At 34.6% G+C, this 21353-nt stretch overlaps 1 protein-coding gene across 1 annotated transcript in view; it reads left to right on the top strand.

Moving 5' to 3' along the window:
• The window catches only part of LAMA2 (laminin subunit alpha 2), a 253501-nt gene that overhangs the window by 57564 nt on the left and 174584 nt on the right, over positions 1 to 21353 (top strand). Inside the window, exons 9-11 of the mRNA XM_026039256.1 lie at positions 3047 to 3207; positions 6218 to 6358; positions 7385 to 7558. Of these exons, the coding sequence (XP_025895041.1) occupies positions 3047 to 3207; positions 6218 to 6358; positions 7385 to 7558 (476 nt within the window). The remainder of the gene's footprint in view (positions 1 to 3046; positions 3208 to 6217; positions 6359 to 7384; positions 7559 to 21353) is intronic.

Here is a 21353-nt window from a genome sequence, read left to right as displayed (position 1 = left end):
TGGCTCTGGATTTTTCAATCCTCGTATCTCTTTCCTGCAGTGAAGGGAAAGTGAAGGAAGGGGAAAGTTTCTGATAGGGAACTTAAACAGTGGATAGCCTGGGCAACAGAGAAGAAACTGTACATTCAAATGTGTACTGGGAGTTGTTCCATATCGAGATTTTTTTAAATTTGTAATTCTATTTTTAATAGAATTTTTATTTACTGAGACTTGACTTGTAAGAACTTTGAAACTTTCAAATTAAACCAGCCTGCTTCTTAAGAAGTAGACTTGCTTGTGCCCTTTACTGCTAAACTCTGTTTTATATACATACATAKAKAKAKAKAGAGAGAGAGAGAAACAGGTTTCTCTAATAAGGCAAAAGTGTTTGACTGGGATATTCTTGCACACTGATGCAGTTTATGAAAGAGCCTGAAGTCTCCTGTGCCTTCAGGCACCAAAGATTTGGAAAGGAGTCAGGCCACAGGCACTAAGACCTATGGAACATAAGCTTTTGTGATAGTAGGTAACACAGAAACTTCATGTGCTGAATTTCCATTCATAATTAGGACAGATCAAGAAGATGACAGTCAATATGCTATGCTAAAAGAGATCAAAGAGATAGCAAGGGTAGAGAAGACAGATTGAATTCGTCTCTGTATAGATTAACAGATAATATTTTAAACTCTTGTAGGTGACTGCTTCTTCAAAAACCTAATTAGAGAATCCATAAAAAGAGCAGAAAGACTGGATTTATGCATGAGGAATGGATTTAAAATCTTCCCCTTGAAGAGCACTCAAATGTTCTTGTAGGAGATGGAAGTTGCCCCTAAAAGACAATTTCATCAAAACATGGATTATTGTTAAAAGAAAATAAAAAGGAGCTATCCAAGGACTGGCAAGCAATTGCAGGCATGATGTTTACAGACCTAATATTAGGCACTGAGAGAAGAGGCATTTTTCTCATCCAGAGAGTCAAGCAATATAATTAAGCTATGAAATAAAATATTTAGGAGGTAAAAAAGAAAATCCCTTCAAAAGCGAAGTTATATGCAGTTCAGGAAACGGACATAAAATGCRACAGGTTCTGTAAAATCATGTTCTTAATAGCACATCAAAATATTTTAAAGAATAACTTTGTAAATGCTTAATTGTTGCTAAGTATTTCTGCAGATAAATCAGAATTAAAAAGACTGCTAGAGATTCAAATTCTGTAGGATTTAAATATGATTAAGGTGTAATCGATTAATAGCTGGAAATCTCAAGAAAGAAAAGGATACAGCAAAAAAAGCTAGATGGTCCTTTTTACGGGTGAGGATATTTTGCACTTGGGAGTCTTTGTTCAGAAGAACTGTCTCAAATAGAAGTGTCAGTTTTAGAACAAGCTGATAAAAGAATAATAAAAATTCATCTGGCCTAGATGAGATTTATTCATGTCTTTTGTAGACAGTTAAAAAAGAAATTGGTGAAGACTAAGTATACTTTATAATATGTTGATTTAGTAGACATTAGCAACTCATGAATAGCAGCTGTTTGTCTAATTTATTAAAGATTTGTCTAGGAAAAGGGAATTCCAGAAATCAGGAGGCCTAGCTTCCGTACCAAGCAGGTCTACCAAGCAAATTTACCAGGCAGGTCTACAACCAGAAACTACAATAAAAGATATATGCCGTTACTGAACTAAGATTCCATCTAATGGGCAAAATTTAAGATAACTTCCTTTGTAGAAGGAAGTGTTTCTGTAGAAAGAATCTATTTAAAGGAGTTAGTGAATATGTGAATAAATGTTCATTTGATTAATATAGTATTTTGATTTTCAAAAGGTTTTGACAAGGTCCTTCAGCAAAAACCATTAAAGAAACTATAACGGGGTAAGGAGGAAAGGTTCTGTCATGGTTTGATACTACTTAGGTAATAGATGATAATACTGATAATAGATGTTACTACTTAGATARTAAATGAACCATTTTCATAAGGCAGAATGATCTGAGCCATTCAACATAATCATATACAGCTTGGAAAAGAGATGAGTAAGAACATGGCAAAGTTTGTAGGTACAACACAAATCTTTAAACATAGAAAAATGAAATGCAACATGTTCAGAAGGATCTCAAGATAGTCAGTGACTGGTTAATAAAATAACTGATGGATTTCTATAGTATTTAAGTACAAAGTAAAACACAGAGGAAAGCAGTTCCAYCCGTATGTTGATTACAGTCATTTCTAAATTAGATATTACCACTTAGGAAACAGGTCTAAGAATTACTTTGGGTTGTGCGCTGCCTATATTAACTCAGTGATTGCTCAGCAGTAGTCCAAAGGTCAACAGAGCCTTAGTAAATCACTGATGTTTTCAGAACAAAACTGAAAATGCTACTTTCACTGTCCATACAGTACACACCCTTCCCCTAAAATAATTTATTAGGTCTCAAAATAGTGCAAAGAAGGAGGGTACAAGGGATTTTCTGCTATACAGAATAATTTCTGAATACAGACTACTTAGGCATTTTCGATGTAGAAAATGGTTATATGGGGTATGATAGAGTTATATTGATATCACAGATGACATAGTAAATGGAAAATGTTTATTCACTATTTTCTATGATAGATAACTTAGAAGGCAATAAATACAAATGTAACATACATTAAATGTTTTTTTTTGCACTGCATATGACTAAATGTAGAACTTGCTGCCATGAAACTTTGCAGATTCTGAAAGCAAAAACAGGTTCAAAAGCAATTAAACAAGTTAATGGAAGAAGAGATCTTCAGAGGCTGTTAGGTGCGAAAGCCTTGACACAGCTTTAAGGTTAGATGTCTAATATGCAGATTCGTAGGTTCTCAGGAACCTATATAGCTATATAGCTTCTCTTAATGTCTTTTGATGCTCAGAGTTGCTACTCTGAGACAAGATACAGTGTTAAGTAGATGTATTAGCTGACCCAGCGTAGACTGATATTATACCTACCAAAGGTGTTGCTTTGAGTGCTCCAGCCCACATATCTGATGATAGTAATGATAAAATCAAATCTCACGTGTCTCATGTGTTTTCTTTATTTCCCCATAGATATGTTGCCTGGTTTCTGTCACTGCAAGACTGGCTATACAGGAGAGAGCTGTGACAGATGTGCTTTGGGTTATACAGGATATCCTGACTGCCTGCCCTGCAACTGCTCCCTGACAGGCAGCATGAATGTGGACCCTTGTGTAGGGCTCTGCATCTGCAAGGTATGAATGTCAAATTGTCCTGGCCCACAGGAGACCAGTGATGTGGAAAGACTGCAGTCAGTAGAGCTCTGGCCTTACAATGGTGTTCCACTATTACTACAAATTATATATTGATATTACGTTGAAATAAATACTTTTTAAAAACACATGCAACCACTTCTTAAAGAATATCTAAATACGAGAATTTCTTTTGAATAGCTGGTACACTGAAATTCACTATTTAGTAAGTTGCTAAGAATATGCCTGAAGGTCAGTTGATTGTACTGTGGGTTACTTTTCCTTTGTGGTACTTGTAGGAGTTTTCTTGCAGTATTTAATTAACAGAATTGGACAGAAATGTAAATGCAAATATACCTACATTATATTCTCAAGTACAAGAATGTAGGAAAAATACTTTGCTATATCAGCTCATGCTGCATACACTTGTAAAAGTTCTGGTGTGACAGCTGAATAGCACTGGAATCTATCCAGGGTATTAACCTTATCCCCACTTTATATAAACTCAAATGCTCTCTATTTAGAAATGAAATCTGTCCGTATCAGAGTTATAATTCCTTGGCTATCAAATCTAGATCAGATAAGGGGTGCTCTTGCTCTATCCTGACTTGAAATAAAGCTTTGAGGAAGGTGTCAGGAGCTTGAAGCTAAGATACCTACTGCTGAATGATTTTTATTATTATGGCATTATTTATGTAATACTGAACTGGCCTGTTGATATAATCAGACCAAAATAACTAACACAGAATAGAGACACTGTTGCTATCCCAGGCTGTCCAGGCTTTTCATTTTTTTCTCTTCCCTAGTCATCGTTTGTCTTCTGTCAACTCTACTAATTCCTTTTTAAATGCTTATTGAGGAAAAAGATAGCCTTTGCAGATAGCTGAGATACTGATGCATATACATTTATTTTCATAAGCAATCTTCAAATTCAAATCAATGCCCATTTTGGTCAAGGAGATGCTGAAATCATCAAATTACTTATGCTCCATATGAAGAATAAAGTGGGATGTCTGGACAAGTTAATAACAGGTCTTAGGAAAAATGCTTCCCTTCTTTTAATCACATCTTTCAATTAAATATAATGAGCTTGGAAATTTACTAGAGATAGTTTTCTTGTAAAGGAAATTGACTGCTGAAAAAAAGTTCTAGCATGAAAAGCAAAATGCAGTGAAGCAGGCATTAGATTGTTATCTTTATCACATCAGCCAGAGCAAACCCGAGCGCAGACAGGTGAGGGACAAGAGTATGTGACAGTTTTATCACAGGTTATCAGAGAAAGTTTCTTGAAGGTTTATGATTAAAGTCTCCTTTTTGTGTAATTTAAACCTGAACAGAACAGAGTATTCACAAATAAATGAAACTGCCGAAGCTTTGCTTCACTGGCTGGAGAATGGGGCAGATCACCTAACTGTGAAGTTTACGTGTCTGTTATTCAGTGAATTTACTACCTGCTCATGAGAATGATACAAATTTTATTCACTGGGACCACGATTGTGGTGGCTGAGCAAGGTAGTGTTCTGCTGTTCATTTAAAGAAATGCTTGTGCTTTGCAACTCTCTTCTTTATTTTCTCCTTCCTACTCTGCACACCCAAAACTCCCAGCAAGAATAATTTTGGTTTCTAGAAATGTGCATGTGAGCTTTGAGTGCCTGTAAGTTTCCAAAGGCCAACTAATACTGTTTTTCATGTAGAGCATTAGTAACTGGGTGATTTCAACATGCCCATGAATATAATATGCATTGATGCTAATCCTAAGATCGCTGGTGAAAATGTAAAAATTCCATCCTTGAAATTCTTGAGATGTCAGAGTTAAAATTTATTGACTGCTAGCCTTGAGAATCATTGAAGAGTTGTTTTGTTTGTTTAACAAACAGTATGTGGCGATGCTGATTGATAGCATAGATACAGCTGTGGAGAAGCAGCAGCAGTATTTTGCTACACTTTGTCATTGTGTAGTAGTATTAGTAGTATATAGTGAAATGCTATTTGCATTTTTATTTTGCCTTCTTTTTCTTTACCTAACCTTTCCCCCAGTGCCCCACACTGTCCCTATTATCTCTTAATCCACCTGTGCTTTTCTTCTTTCCCAGTTTGCCTCATGCTTTACCTTATTCTCTCCATCTTTCCCCCATCTGGCCCAGGAGGCTGTCAGATGGCTTTTTACTGAACTTATTTCAAGAGCTATACAGTTAAAGCAGTCCTAGACTACACAGTGTGGGCAGGTTTTCCATAATGCATTCATTCTCTGCTGATTTGGAGCCAACAGTTTGGTTCTGTGTGCATACCATAGAGTATTGTGTCCAGAATTAAAGAGACTGTATATAAAACACTTTTGAGAGGGAAAGAATTTTCTGGCCTACCTTGGGGAAAAATATTGAATTACTCAGCCTGGTCTATGGTGTGAACCTTTTGTAATGTACTCCTTGTAGAAAAGCTAGCCTTATTTTTGCCTATTGATGTATTTCATAAATTGATTTATTGCATAAGGGTGGCATGATTTCCTGCATAATGTAAGAATTCTTTGAAAATAAAATTACAAAATGCTATGTTTAGAGTCTTTCAAGTACATTTAATGCCCAAAATGTAGTGCAGGAAAAGAACTTGCAGACCTATTTGCCACGTCACTGAGTCCCACACTTACTTCCTCTCTTGGTCTTTTAATTATACAGATTATACAATTTAATTTTACAATTATACAATTTTAATTTTAATATAATTTTACAATTATACAATTTTAATTATACAATTATATGTTGACTGAAATATGTATGTACGTTCATGTAGAAGAGGAATTAAAAATCTTAAAGAGACCAAATTCTAGATTCTGTTATTTTCATGCAGCTAGATTAATTTCTATTGTGTAGCAGATTTGACTCTAATATTGACAGATAAGAAGCGTGTTTACTTTTAGCCCTACATGAAAGCAAAAGACAGTATAAAGCTGGGGTTCTCAGTGGTCTTAGGTTCTAGTCTGTGACAGCTGAAGTAATATTCCAATGTGCATTTCCAGGAAAACGTTGAAGGAGAAAACTGTGATCGTTGCAAACCAGGTTTCTTCAACCTGCAGCAAAATAATCCCAATGGTTGTGAAGAATGCTTCTGCTCTGGGAAAACAGACGTCTGTGTAGAATCTCACTTTGCCTACAGAAGTGTAAGACATTCTGTGCCATATGACCAAATAAATATGTCATTAATTTTGTGGGTTTGTGTGTTGTCACTGTCCACTATCACCTGTTATAAAGTAACTCATTTTCTTTCATGCCACATAAGTCTTTGTATTTATCCAAAAGAAAATGCTTATAAGCTTTTTTTCATTGTGGGAAAGTTCTGAAAAAGTGCAACTGAGTAGTGCAGCACTTCATAACAGTCTTGAATGAAGTCATGTGCATAAACACAGTCCTGGAATGTGCAGATTTAAATGCACCATGTCCAGAGAGCAGTCTCCCTTCCAGGTTGTTAATAAATTTCCAGACCTGAAATAATTAACAATTTTGAAGCATTATATGTACCACATATAGCTTACATAAGAAGAAGGGATGTTTATGGAGACATCTTGGGTGAATTTCTTTTGTGCACTGCATCCTTTTGGAAGGATATGGAAGTGCGGTGAACCTACTTTGCTTGTTTGCAAAATCTTGCTATAGAAAAATGTCTTTAGCATGCAAATAAACTCTAAATGTTAAATTATTTTTCAAAGCTTAGACAGTGGTTCCACTCTAATGGATGTTTGCTATTGTATTGTTCCGCCTGTGTGCATGCTCTGGAAGTCTGTGCATGCTTGTATGAACACCAGTGTCTGTATGTATATTTGGTGTTTGATTGTTAATCAGTCACTATATTGATTCATTACTGGTCATGCGATTTCAGGAATTCAAGTTCTGCTGCTTTTCAGGAGAAAAATCCATTTGCTTTGGATTTTCTATTTTTCTAAAAAATAAATGTTTGAATTTGTAAGTTTAGAGGCGTTAGGATTACAAGCTATTCCAGACTGTTCTATCTGCAACAGTCAGAAAATATATGTACATTTTTTTCAGTTCATATTCTGTACATTATGTGACTGATATTACTTAGAGAAAATTTGTATAATATTTTAAATGGAAGAATAAGAGGTACTGAGTGTTTAGATGACTGATATCTTGAATCTCATTATAGTGAGTGGTTTCTTTTGTCTTCATAGATAGAAGATATGAATGGCTGGTATCTGACGGACTTACCTGGGCTCATCARAGTTACCCCCAAACAAAGGATTTTTGGTGGCCATCAGCAGCTTAGCATCAGCAATGTGGCTGCAAGCAAAGTACTGCCTCAGACTTATTATTGGAGTGCACCCAGCTCTTACTTGGGCAACAAAGTAAGTGTACAAATGGTACTTGCCTAAATGCTAATTTGATTTAGTGAGAGAGAAAAGAAGTAAAGTTTTGAAGGAGGAAGGGGCTGAGGGAAGATTAAACTGGATAGCTCTTTGACCAGCAAAATTGCAAACAGAAAGGAAAGAAGCATATGGAGAGTCTTTGTGAGGCGAAAAATTAAGCTGAAAAAATTAATTAAGTTCTTTGACCTTGAGGCCTCTTCGAGCTTCGGCTGTCAGGTATTAGAAAAGTCTATATCATTTGAGACATTGTTTCTCAAATGAATTGGTTAGGATATGGTTTCACTTGTCCTCTTTTCTTGTCATTTTGTCCTCAGCTTTGAAAATGAGTTCCCATACCTACTTTTCGTAGACATAAAAAGTATATCAGATGTTGTGGAGTTGTGTTTCAAAACTTTAATTTTTGGAAAGAAACTTGTGTGTAGGGAACTCTGCCCTAGGACTCAGAAAATGCTGTTGTGATCCCTGTACCAATACTAATGCATATATATATATATATATATATTTATCTGCATGTGCATGTATGTACCTACACACATATTCATGCCTTACAGATTAGTACCAAATGTTTATTTTCTAAGTCTCTGAAAGATTTCTTAGGTGCTTTAGTATTGTGACTATCATGTAATTCACCATTTCTGCAGTCATACATGATATGTCCATGAAAATGCCATTTTTTTCACAGAGTGTAGAATTGAGGACTCTATGTGTCTTAAAGAAAGCTAAGTAGCCTTTTCTCTGATTATAGTAAAATGTATCTGAAGTACTAACACTAGTATGCGTGAACACATTTTGCATTGTAGTCTCTTCAGGCTAGTAAACCTCTTATTTATTTATTTTCTTTCTGCTGGCTGAAAATCAACATGACAGAAGGTAAGTGAGCATGTGGAAATTAAATAGGATCATTCCAAAGAATTGGGCATCCTGTTCATCGCTATAAATTTTTAAAGGTAGTCAGACTTATTCAGCTGTGCAAGAGATTTTTTTTTTTTTTTTAAATAATCTTCCCTATCTGGTAAAATTATCCTGTGATATCAACTGATGCTTTCCCAGGCAGAATCTCATCCTGTTTCTATTCAGTAAGAAAAATAATAGTAAGAATGTGTACAAATTACTTGAACATTAAAGATATTTTTTTCAGTGTAATTTCGAGGTCCTTTGTGGTTACTGTCAGACATCTCTGTATGAATGAAACAATTTGCCTTAATAACTGAACCATATAAATTTTTGATACTACAATAATACTGAAAGCACTCACAAATTACCACAGTACATCTTAACTGTCATGTTACATCACGTAAATTATAGTCGTAATGACATGCTTAGCCTGTGTGAGTTGTGTGATGGAAATGGAATATTGTAAGATCCTATTTGTAAACCCAATAAAACATTTCTCTAAATAACTGAAACTGGATTAAACCACTCTTTCTTGAAGATGATTGCTAGCTGTGTTACAACATAATAATTGGTATCTGAGAGCAGGCAAGTTTCTTTAAAGATTTTTATCTTAGGAAATGTGGAGAATGATTTAGGAAATCGTAGCTATAGAYGAGCAGTTCTTTGTAACTCACAAACCTAGCATGAGAGAAAATGCACTTCCATTTTATTGTTAAAATTATTGTTCTTAAATAGTTCTCGCCAAAATAGAATTCAGTACAAAAGGTAGTAACCATCTTCCATTTCCCAATTTTAAAATACAGTTCAAGAACCTAGTTTAAAACAGTTCTTTTAATATAAAGTTGTCATGTGCGCGTATGCCTCCACAATGCTGATTGCCATATGTATGCTATCTGCTTGTTTTATTTCTGTCTTCAGATGCAAACAGGATACTCTTGAGTGAGCAGCCTTTAGCTTTTTAAAGGCTTTGTCTAAAAATGGATGACACAAGACTGATAAGGGGATGCAGTACTCTCTGATCCTGCAAGTATTATCTTCTTTTCTTTGCTAAGGTCCAGTTTATGACCCAACATGAAGGTGGAGATTTACCCTGCCTCTTTCATGTGGTTTGGGCACTGTCATTAGCCAGCAGTCACAGGTTAGTTCTACCTTTAGGCAGAGGAAGGTCTGGAGTCCAGATCTCCAAATGCTGCTGAATCTCAACACTCAGCAGCCATGCAAAAATAGGATAATGCATCCTTTAGCTCCTCCAGTTTGGTTTTGAGCGGATATTAATGCTGCCATTACTCCAATTGCAAGCAACTTGGTAGAAGCCCTACAACAGATCTGCCCTAAAATCCTRTCTGGTTAGTGACAGATTTTATTCACATGGAGCGGTTTCTTTCATCGGATATAATTTTATGGGAGTAATTTGAAATAATTGTATAGCATGATCCTATTCAATGTCAGTAAAGTTAATGTAATTTGGTCTTTCATAAAGTAAGAATATTTTTGAAATTAACGCCRAAGAAGCTCGAGTAGAGGGCTTTGTTTTATCTTCAAAAAAAACAAGGTGATCATACTTGTCAACTCCATATATTTTTAAGCAGATACATGATGAATTTATTGTTCCTTCTCTGACTTGGAGGCAAGACACAACTGAAAACTGTTTGAAATCTGTGTCTGCAGTTTGAATAGTACGGGGACTTGTGCGACTTATGAGTTTACTTAAGAGTTTAATTATTTTGTTCTTTCATAATGACTTATTTGCTGACTGAGAGAGGTCAATGCTTCCCTGGTTCCAAACATGAAGAGACTATAGTAAGCCTGTAGCCAATGTGTATAAACATTAAGGATGTTTTGAAATTTCACAGGTTTTCTACTGCAGAAAGCTAAAGATTGGGATGGAGTTAGCAACTTGTTTTATGACATTTTTTCTATTGCAAACTGCCCAGAATACCTCATAGGATCAAATATTGAATTATRAAATAATCATAAGCTAGGTCTTTGTGGCTTTTATGTTTATTTCCTGCCATTTATTTTCATTTCTTCTGCAATTCTACTGCAAAAGGCAGAATAATGCAAAGCAAATTGCTGTCTACAGCCCTGGAGCAGGAGACACAGCAAAGAGGGGGATGAAACCCAGAGCATAAAGACAGGTAAATAATATAATAATCAACTGGAACAGAAATGCCAAGATCAATTGTCCTAAATTATTAATGCATCTAAACCCAGAAAGCTTCATTGAGTATTGTGATGATTTTAGTCTCAGATATCAAGACTGTCTAGTTCATAAGACATGCTAGAGTTAGATCTCAATCCTTTTCTTACTTTTACTGCCTGCCTTAAAGGAGAGAGCAAGGTAATTTAACACCTATTGATATAAATGATGGAGGTGGGAAATGAACTACTACTACTAGATAGAAACTACTTTTTTTCTACCATGATTATGTTTAGAGATTCATAGACCTCTCATGGAAAGGAGTGAGTGATCTAACCTGCATAATTAGCTATACCTTAAATTTAGCTTGTGAATGGATTTTCCTTAGGCAAATGTCTATCTTTTATAGTCATGGAAGAGAAATAGTGGAATTTAAGTGAACTGGTGTGATTTCCCTTTGGTCTTACTTAAAAAATGCTTCTTTCTTCCAGCTAGTTATGTAGAGCATCTAGGCCCTACATTTAAATGATTTGTTTCCCAAAGGTGGAGATCGGTTGCCCAAGTCTGAGCAGGCCACCATTAAATAACATAATGGCTGTGCTTGACCTATCTGCTGAGTGGCTGAGTGATTTTTTCTGCCACGATGACAGGACCAATACATCATGTTGAATTTACTTTTGTGCCCTTTACACAGAAATGAGTTTCAGCCTCAGATTTTAATGTATACAAAGAAGGTGTCTCAACTAGTAAAGTGAATAGATGAAGCAAATTGTGGTGGAAAATGGAGTGTGGTGCTCAAGTATCATTCATAACATATCAAAAACAGTTTTGTGCAGACTTTTATGTGTTTCTTAGTAAATTTAGTCTTGAGTGAGAAAAGGGAAGAAATAGGAAGTTTTATGTGCCTTTTTCATATGTATAAAAGAAAAAGGAATAGGCCATAAGCAACACATAGTATTCCAGTCTCCATTCARTGCAAAGTCTCTTATTTAGAGTTGCCACAGAAATTCAGATTTCTTGCAAGTAGTAACCATTAGTAGTGCCAACACATTCCAGAAAATGAAGATCATTCTTTTGAAAAATGCTATTGTAAAGAAAACTAATTCAGTAGTCTTGGCTACCATGAATTCTTCTGATAAAGAGATAATTAAGATTATTGATATGTTTTTGCTTTTTAACAAGTAAATTCTAAACCAATTCAAATGTTATATTTTTATTTTAAATCACAATCTAAATTTCCTTGACAGAAACCAGTCCCAGTGGTAACCACATATAGTCAACAATAATAAGCTGTCTTCAGTATACGCCAAGTACGCTCTTTATTTTATTAACTTATAAATTTTTATCAATTTCTATTGCATGCTATCTAATTCCCTTTGCGTGCTATATACCTCTTGAGTAAACAAGCATTGTTTTGAAAATTATATTTGGAGTTATTTGGTGATCATGGGTCACCTGAAAGAAGAAAGCCTAGTGGTGTTTTGCTCAGCTTATTCGATTGTGTCAACCAAGCAATTAATTGTCCAGAAATCTAGTTAAAATTGGGCTGCACTGGAGTATGATAAAAGAGTCTCAGTCCATCACCAAAAAGGTTATGTTAGAGCTACTGAAAGTTTATTCTCTAATTATGTTAGCCACAAAGTTTATGCTTGGCTGAGTTTGCAAGATTCCCTTTCATAAATAATTGAGTTGCTGTTTCTGTTTAATTATAACTACCCCTAATTTTACTTAGAATTTAAACAAATTTCAAAATCTTAGTTGAGTTTGTAAGTCATTAGTAAAACTTCCCGATAGTATTATGAGGTTTCATTTTGTAGTTTTGTGCTGTACTAATCTTGCCTCCCACATCAGAAAGGTGGTAGGCAGAAGGGCAAACATACTGAAAATTTCTGGTGCTGCACAAGAGAACAGGCTTTCCTGTAAATCAGTTGGAGTACTTTCAATATGTGCTATACTGTTTATGAAGTCTGGCATGCTTAATAGCTTCACATCTGACAATCTCAAATCCTCTTGACTTGGAGAATCTCCAAATGCTAGCTAAATACCATTATTTCCATTTTACATATAATAATTAACATTATTATTCCTCCTGTCTGTTGTTAGACAGCTAACTTTGGGTGCCTAAGTAAGATCAATTTATCTTACCTTATGTCATTGAGGAGTTTTAAGACCAAACCATTGAGAGACAGTTCTGGATGTGATTACCTGTGTACAGATATGATCACGAAGTATGAGTATATGAATTTCCACATTACATTCGTAACTACTCTACCTAGCTTCATATAAAATTTCAGTTAGTACATAGATCTGACTGACGCAATCCAACTAACTTTGCAATGGCATTTTATAGCCATTATTATTAACTAAAAAGTCCCTTTTCTTTTTATTATGTATGTTTTTAAATGTGATTGACAGTAATTAGAGGCAAGAGTCACTCATTTTTAATGCATAAAGCACCATTACCAGTGTATAGAAAAAAGTATAATATTGGTAGAAATCAACATTTCTGCTATCGATGTTTCATCAGGAGTAGAAAAATATATTAAAGATGGGTCACTGATAAGTATGCTGTGACCAGTATGCCATGACTGCCTTATACACTGTAATTTTCAGAGGGTGACAGTCTTTATTTTCTGGTTAATCAACAATAACCAAGCATCAAAATTGTCCATCACTTTTTGCATCTTAGTTTAATACGAGAAAGAGAGCGAAAAGGACAGACCATCCTGAGGTAGTTAGGCTAATATTAACATTACGTTTAACATCATYGAAAATGGTGGAAGAAATTAAAACTTTAAGCCTTTTATAGTGCAGCAATTAAAATGAAATTTTCTGTATGGCTCACAAAAAATTGAAAAAACCAAATTGTTTTGGAAAACCAAATAGTAACCAAACTGGCAAGATGGTAGCACAGTAGTGAGCAGAGGATTGAATTACCAGTCTAGTTTTCATTTGTCTTTCATAGCCTCATTATTGTAAAAATTTTAGTGTTGTGAGTCACTTGCACTTTGATCTAATATGTGAATAGACTATGAAGTATACTTTAAATCCTGTACGTCCCTCTCTTATCCACTCTATCATTATCTGACTTAAAGATTTCTGAATTGTCCATTATTGCTCCGTTAAAACCCTAGAAGGCAAACTGACCTCTATTCTCTTATGTTCCCACTAGTTTTACATATTGTAATTTAAGGAGGGTAAAATGGGGGCAAAGATTTTGTTTCCTAAAGAGAGTCTCCAGCTAGCYGGAGTAAATTTATTTAGAAAGAACATCTTAGTGGAAATTTTTTAAAATTAAAGACTTTCTTGAGGGAATGGTTACTCGCTGCAGTATGAAGAATTTCATCTCTCTGGACCCAGCAGACAGAAAGATTAAGACCAGATACTTGGCATATTGAAGGGAGAATCAAGTGCTTGACCCCCTTTGTGAACTGTGATGAATTATTAACTGAATGGTTTGTTGGGCGATGGAATGTTACCTGCAAAGCGCTGCCCGTCTCCTTGAGGCACATCCCAAGCGAGCTGAATTGAGCCAATTAGACTGGCTGTCTCTTCAATGAGTTGTGACCTCTCAATGGTAATAGCTTATTATGATGATAAATGAACCCATCTCTCAAAGTGAAACCCAAGTACACACTTGAGCAGTTTCCCTGAATCGCGGGGCTGTTACCGTTCCACCTCAGATTGACAGGAGTGGCAGCAATGAGAGCAGACAGYRTGCATGAGTAGACACACATGATTGTTTTACCCAAATTAATGTATCTGCAGTTATTCTTAGTGTTTTTTTTCTTTATGGGCTTACCTGAGCTTTTCATATYTTTGCTAGGAGTACCTAACATTTCACTCAACATATGCAGGGTCACTGCTGTCTTCTGATATTGTCAAATGAATTYCTGATTGGTATATAGATGTCTCTTCAATCTCAGAAGCTCAGTGCATTGCCATACAGGAGAATATTTTTTCCAATTGAAAAGTTTGTTTTACTCGTTTAGCCCTATTAGCCCTGTTAATTTCTGTTCTGTAAGTAATTTCCTGAGAAAAAGCAAGAAGATAGRGGAACTGTAACATTACTGGTATTTTTCATTTATTTATTATGAGGTTTTGAAACCTTTAAGTATCAAATATCATGAAATATTTAGATTACTTCAGGACCAGTTTTTGGTTCACTTCAAACACTTTGGAGAACAGGAAGATTTCACAATAAAGGTAGTTGTTTCAATARCTAAAATTCTGTATTAGTTTTCTTCTGACTTTTTTTTTAATTAAGGATTTCAGTGTATTTTATGAATTAGAAATAACAGTGCAAGAGATATGTACCTTCAGTTTACCTTTCCTGAAAGAAGATATTTGCTTTGTCCCTTTTCTTTATGGAACTGTGTAAAGGAAATGCCTTGATGAATTCCAGTATAGTACTTTGGTATTTCAAAGATAGCTGCACTGTGCTCTGAAGTGTGACCCAAAGTGCTCCTTTGATGCAAGGCTAGTTTAAGCTGTGCAGCTTGCCAGTCAGCACACCTGTCTTACAGTCAAGATTCCCTTAAATAATGTGATTCACATCAGATTTCCTGCACTGTGTCCTAAGACCCAGGCCTCACTGCAGTGCATACTTTACTGAGTAGTTAGTAGAGAAGAACCCCGAGTTTACAATTTTGCTTAGCAGGGATCTGGTTAGCAGGTTGATCAAATAATGTTGTATTGAAGAGGAACTTTCATTTACAACTAATTTCAAATTAAATGGTTACAATACAGATATATGTATATGTACTGTATACTGTAGAATATCTAGGCATTTTAAGTATTTACCAAGCTAAAAGAATAGATGGAACACACACACACACACACACAMAMAAAAAAGTAAAATGGAAAAGAAATAGATCAATATCTGTTGTCATTAGCTATGGAAATTTCCTGGCTTTCAAACTCAGGCAATCCAAATTGAGGAAACTGGTGGACTGAAACTACTTTGTTTAACTTATAAAGTAGATCTGCAATAACAGATGCCTTTAAAGCTAATCAAATAAATAGATATGATGTTTGGTCAGCTGTATCTTATTATTTAAATGCTTGAGTTAATTCTGTTTAGTCTGCTGGGATGAAACGTCCTTTTGAGAAAGAACTTTAGTCTACAGTTTTGTTTCTGAGATCCATGTCATGTGATGTGGAATCTAATACATTATTCCTCTCTTTCAGACATGGTGTGTAAGTTCAGTTTAGGTAGATGTACAAAAAATCCAGTTTTGTCACTCTCCTTTGTCTTTTGTTTTATGTCAGATATATACATATATATATATATATATATACAAACATTTCAATACAAATAGTTGTATAAATTTATCTTGCTAGTCTAACCAAAATATAAACGTGTGACAAAGAATACAAGAGAAGAAAACTAGCTACACGGGTTTAGAAAAAACTCAGAAGCTCTCTCAACATAGTTGAGAATTTTTCATCAAGATACTCATTTGGACTTTTTCCACCAAACATTTTCAGATTTTTTTGTCAGTGACATAGTTTGTTTCAGATATTAGTCAACAGCACTGCCTGATCAAATCATTTGAGTTTGTCTGTCATTAATGGAGTTTTTCTGAGCTCCTTCACTATGCCTTTGAGGATCCGTAGTTCATATTCCCTTCTTTCCTTTAGTTCTGTATGGCAGTAATGGAGAAGTTTTAACATTTAGTAATAAAAAGAGTAGCTCAAAAATCTCCTATTTCCACCATGAATGTGCTCAAATAGGCTCATCAGACTTATAACTAACCTTTCCAGAACTCCATGTAATAAAAGATCCCTCTACCCAAAAATTTCGATGAAATAAATGGAGGGATCTGCAAGCTCTGCAAATATTAGATGATCTTCTGACTGTCTCTGCATTGAATTGCAACCTCAAAATAAATTGAAGTTCATCTTCTGTTTGTCTCATCTACTCTGAAATTTACAGAAAAATGCGTGACACATTCTTTAATATGATTTATAGAATTGTAAGCTAATATATTTGAGAAAATTTTCCCAAAAGTATAATGCAATAAGGATATATTTCCATTTTTTCAGTGTAAATTTTTATAAAGAAAATTGAAAAATTATTTTAAAATTCACATGCTTTACTAAAAAAAAAATGAAAGCAACATTTTTTTCCTTTTTGTCCTGTAAGATATTTGTGTATAAATATTTTGACTGGCTCTAGTATCAGATTACTATCTATACATTTGGCTCGAAGCCACTGATAGCATTGCTTTAGGCAAATATGAAAAACTTAGCCTTAGCAATTTTTTAAATAAATCTTATTTAACTTCTTTCCTTTCATTACTGTAAGGTGTTTTCTGTATTTACTTTGATGAAATAAGGTAATTCTGGGCTATCTGCTATAAATGCATAGCATAGTGTGCCAACTGTTCTGGTGACATACTCTGCATTCCAAAAGGTAAGTGCTTTTGCTTCCTTTGCCAAATTTTCTACATTAAAGTGTAATTGTTTTAGGCTGTCTGTGCCTTTCAGAGTTCTGTATGGCTGAATGCTGCTTTGCAGTTAAGAAAGTAGTTGTTGTTTGGACCTATGAAAGGTGTTAGCACAAGACGATCTCATTTTTCATGACTGTAGCTAAAAGTAATAACTTCTTCAAAATCTATAAAAAAGTAATTTTCAGTTTCCTTCTAATGAGTCAAAATGTTTATAATACTGGAAACCTTAATAAATTGTTATGTAGTTCTTCTGTATGTACTATTCACAGGTTTCATTTTTGATCATCATTTAAATAGATTTCTGCATAAAATATATTGAGAACATGTAGCTGTGTTCAGCCTTATAACAAAGTAAAAGACTGAATTTAACAAATACAAAAATTTTGTCCAATTTAAAGATATCTAAGGCTTTTTGTGTTGAAGATGACAAGTGGCTTAGTGTACATTATGCAATTTTTCTTTTGCTCAAACAAAGAATACTAGTTCAAATAGATTTTAATCTGACCTACTAAAGCCTACTTGATTGTTACAGCACAAAATCAGTTTTAAACCCAGAGGTCAAAATTTACAGATAGCCGAAAATCCATCTATCAAGTTCTTTATTCTTATTATTTATTTATTTTTGTCATATGAGATTGTTCTCTGATGCTTAGATATATAAAAGAAAGTTGTGGTTAAAGTGACTAATGTGACCATTTGACTGATGCAGCATTTCATGAAGCCCTGAGAACACAAATATTTACAGATACATGTTTATTTTGTCTGAGAAATATAGGAATTTAAGCTTCTATTATAAACTAGGATTTATTTTGCTCTAGGCAGATAGTGACTGCCACTTTAAAATAAATGAATATTAATTAATGCTTGAATACAGGAGATACTATATTGGGTAATGTGCTTAAAAATCCACATCATTAATGAAACGATCCATCATAATGAGCATTAGTGCCTATCCTGAGTTATGATATAATTCTTGTAGAAGGATAAATGGCAATCACTTTAATACCTAAGTGTTAAAACAATGAATGTGAAATAAATGAGTAATAGGAGGAACACGAAGAAAAAAAATATTCATTAGCTATGTTGGTAAGAATGTATAATCATTTTTCTGGAGATATGTGTACATCTTAGTAGACTGTGCATGTGCTTTGGCCAATTTCAGACCACCAGCAAAATTTGAACATTTCAGCAAAAAGTTAAACTTAACTGTTGTATCAAAAATACATCCATATGTTTTATGCAAAATATTGAAAGTTCAAGAAAATAGTCTAAGTACTGCCCAAAAGGCAATAAATCTATCTTGTATTCCTTTATATGCAAAACAGCTTAAGTACAAATCCCAGTGATATGACAATGGGAATTAAACATTTTGTTGTTACCGTGCTTTATTATGCTGACTGTGTAAACAAAAGCATGAATTCTTTTCAGAATATTTCAGAATATTTCAGAATATTTAAGGTTGGAAGGGACCTCTACAGATCATCTAGTCCAACCTTCCTGCTCAAGCAGCCACACCTACAGCATGTGGCACAGGGTGGCATCCAGGCGGGTTTTGAAGACCTCAATTCTGCATGACATGAGCTGCCCTAATAAGTATGTGGGACAGTAGGTCCCCCAAGTCCTTGGGACAGCATTCATCATCCTGTTTAGACCAGGTATAAAGGAAGCCAGTAAACTACCTCCAACTATCAATGAATGATATGTTCAGTGACCTCCTCAAAGTCCCCGAGATTCTTACCATTGTCCATAGAGCTTATTTTTCACTGCAAGTTCTAATAGGGCTTCTAATAGATTCTATTTAAATATTTATTTATTAATTCATTCATTGTTAGTTTTTGTGTCATCTCTCCACAGGGAAGTACAGATTGCTACAAGCTGTAGAGACACTAATTCTGTTAAATAGTGGTCTAAAAATATCAAATGATCTCACTAGCTCTGCTTTTAGAGAGGAGAGGAGGAAAAAGTGGAGTCTGCAAGAGGCTTTAATCTAGGAAATGTGCGGATGCACACTTGCATGTGGTGTGATTCTCATCCGAGCAACTAAGAGAAGAAAAGAGAGTGATTAATTTTGCTAGAGAGTACAGGTTATTTTTATGATCTATTTTTTTGACTGTTTAAATAAYTGAGGCTAAAATTCTCCCATTTGAGATATGTCTATTTTGAACATGCTATTATATATCATATATACATTTTATACATTTTATGTATATATATATAAAAAGGTAGGAGATGCTATTATATATTAGGTATTCTGCACCAGATCTTTGAGGAAAAACTTTCACCAGTAATGCTGAAAGCTTTGCGCATGAAACAGGAGCATAATGTATAATAAGGCAAAAAACTGCAAATGAGATTCATAGGGCAGATCTGAGAAGTCAAATTTAGCCTCAGGGAGATCGTACTTTCAGGTTTAAAATTACTCTTGTGATAATTTTGTTTGATTCTTCAGGGAAAACAGGGAGAGATGTGATATTTTGTCCCGAGTATGTTTCTACTACTGTGACTATATGGCCCTAAAAGAAGGGAATATACTTCCAATTTTTGACATCATAGAATTATAAACCCATAGYATCTATCAAAGGAAAAGTGAAACAAAATTTGAGAACAGAAAAGTATCACACATTTTCCTATCCTCAACAATCTTGTGCCCTGGGGACTTCTAAGCTATAGAGGTAGTCATACTATTCAACATCTGTGTTCAGTATCTTTTAGTCATCCTATACAACATTCAAACTGGCATGTGAAGATCTAAGAAAAAAAAAATGAGGAACTCTGACTTGTTTAGAGCAGAAAGTCTGATTCTGTTGCAGACCACCTGGTTACTTGATTTTGAACTTTTGCTGAAAATCTGGAGTGCAAATCATTTTTTCCAAAGACTCAGTAGCACTGTTAATTTTTTTTTTTTGAAGTGTCATCTCAGTTTTTACTAAGTCCTATTGCTGCTTTAGTATGCCCCTCTCTACACTGGCAAAACATCTGAAGGAAAAGTCAATAGCACTTTATAAAGAGGTGCAGTTATTTGCCTTGACATCAAAGCACAAACTGTTATATTTCCTTCTCAGCCTTCTGTTTATGCTGTAAATTGGTGGAGGAGAGAGGCCACGTTTCATGCTGGAGACTGGTAATGAGTTCTATTACCTTTGACATTGATCAGAAAGAAAGAAAATATTTTGAGATTATAAAATAAGAAAATCATTTTAAAAGTCTCTTTGGAGGGGTGGGGTAGAGGGTGAATTATTTCTGTCTTCACACTGTTCACACTATTAGCTTCTGCTAATTAGTTAAAACAGTTATGATAGCAGTGACTAGAATCTGCATATCCGAGCAGTTAATGTGTTTTCTTATTTTGCTTCTGTAAAGATTTCCTCTTTGTTTCAGGTTTAGGGTCAAAATTACAGAGCATTGTTGTTATAGCTCTTCTAGTTTCTGTGATTTTATCACACATTTCCTTTTTGTACTGGAATATACAGAAAATCATGAATCCTAGAAAGTGATTTAACTTGTTTCTGATTTTGCTAAATAAATAAGCAAGTGATTTTGCTCATTATTTTGCTAAATAACAAGCCAGCAGTGTGCCAGGTGAAATGTTGCTAGTCATATTTTGTTTGCTGTGTGTTTTAAGTGATTGATTAAGCCTTTAAATATTTAAATACTTCAAAAGTGCTCCAAATTGAAAAAAAAAAGCTTCAAAGTAGAAATTACTGATATGACTAGATACCAAAAAAAAAAAAAAAAAAATCAGATACAGTCCTCACAAAAGTATTCAGAGGGAACTGTGGAATTCAAGCACTTTGTACTATGGCTTTGACAGGCAGGTACATAAGTAATTCTGTTGTGCAAAAGTACATGACACAGGCAGCAGAGTAGGTTAATCACTTTCAGAGTTTCTCCACCTTCCCAAAAGTGAGCTGCATTAGGCGATTAGTGCTATAAAAACAATTTGACATGGGAGATTCTCGTGCTTCAGGGCCTGAGGATTAGGTACAACTTTAACAGACAATTCACTTAATACCTTCTCATGTCTGAAGTTACATTATCCGTTTGTCTATCTTTTACAGAATCCAGCTAAGTTAGATCAATATCCTGAGGAAATGTGGCTTTCTATTTTAAGATGACATTTTCTTGCTTGGCAGGATATTATCTTCATACATGTGTACAATATGGTACTAATTTATATCCGTGTGCTAGTCTGGGAACAGTTAACTTAAATCTTGCTGCAGTGAATTAAGGTTTAACTACTGTATTAGACTTTTAAAATTATTCTTTAAATATYGTATCTCTCCTC

Source organism: Nothoprocta perdicaria, unplaced genomic scaffold (genome assembly GCF_003342845.1).
Source record: "Nothoprocta perdicaria isolate Ctin4 unplaced genomic scaffold, notPer1 scaffold_226, whole genome shotgun sequence".
NCBI lineage: Eukaryota > Metazoa > Chordata > Aves > Tinamiformes > Tinamidae > Nothoprocta > Nothoprocta perdicaria.
The sequence above is the reverse complement of the archived record's forward strand: the minus strand, read 5'-3'. Positions and strand labels throughout refer to the sequence as shown.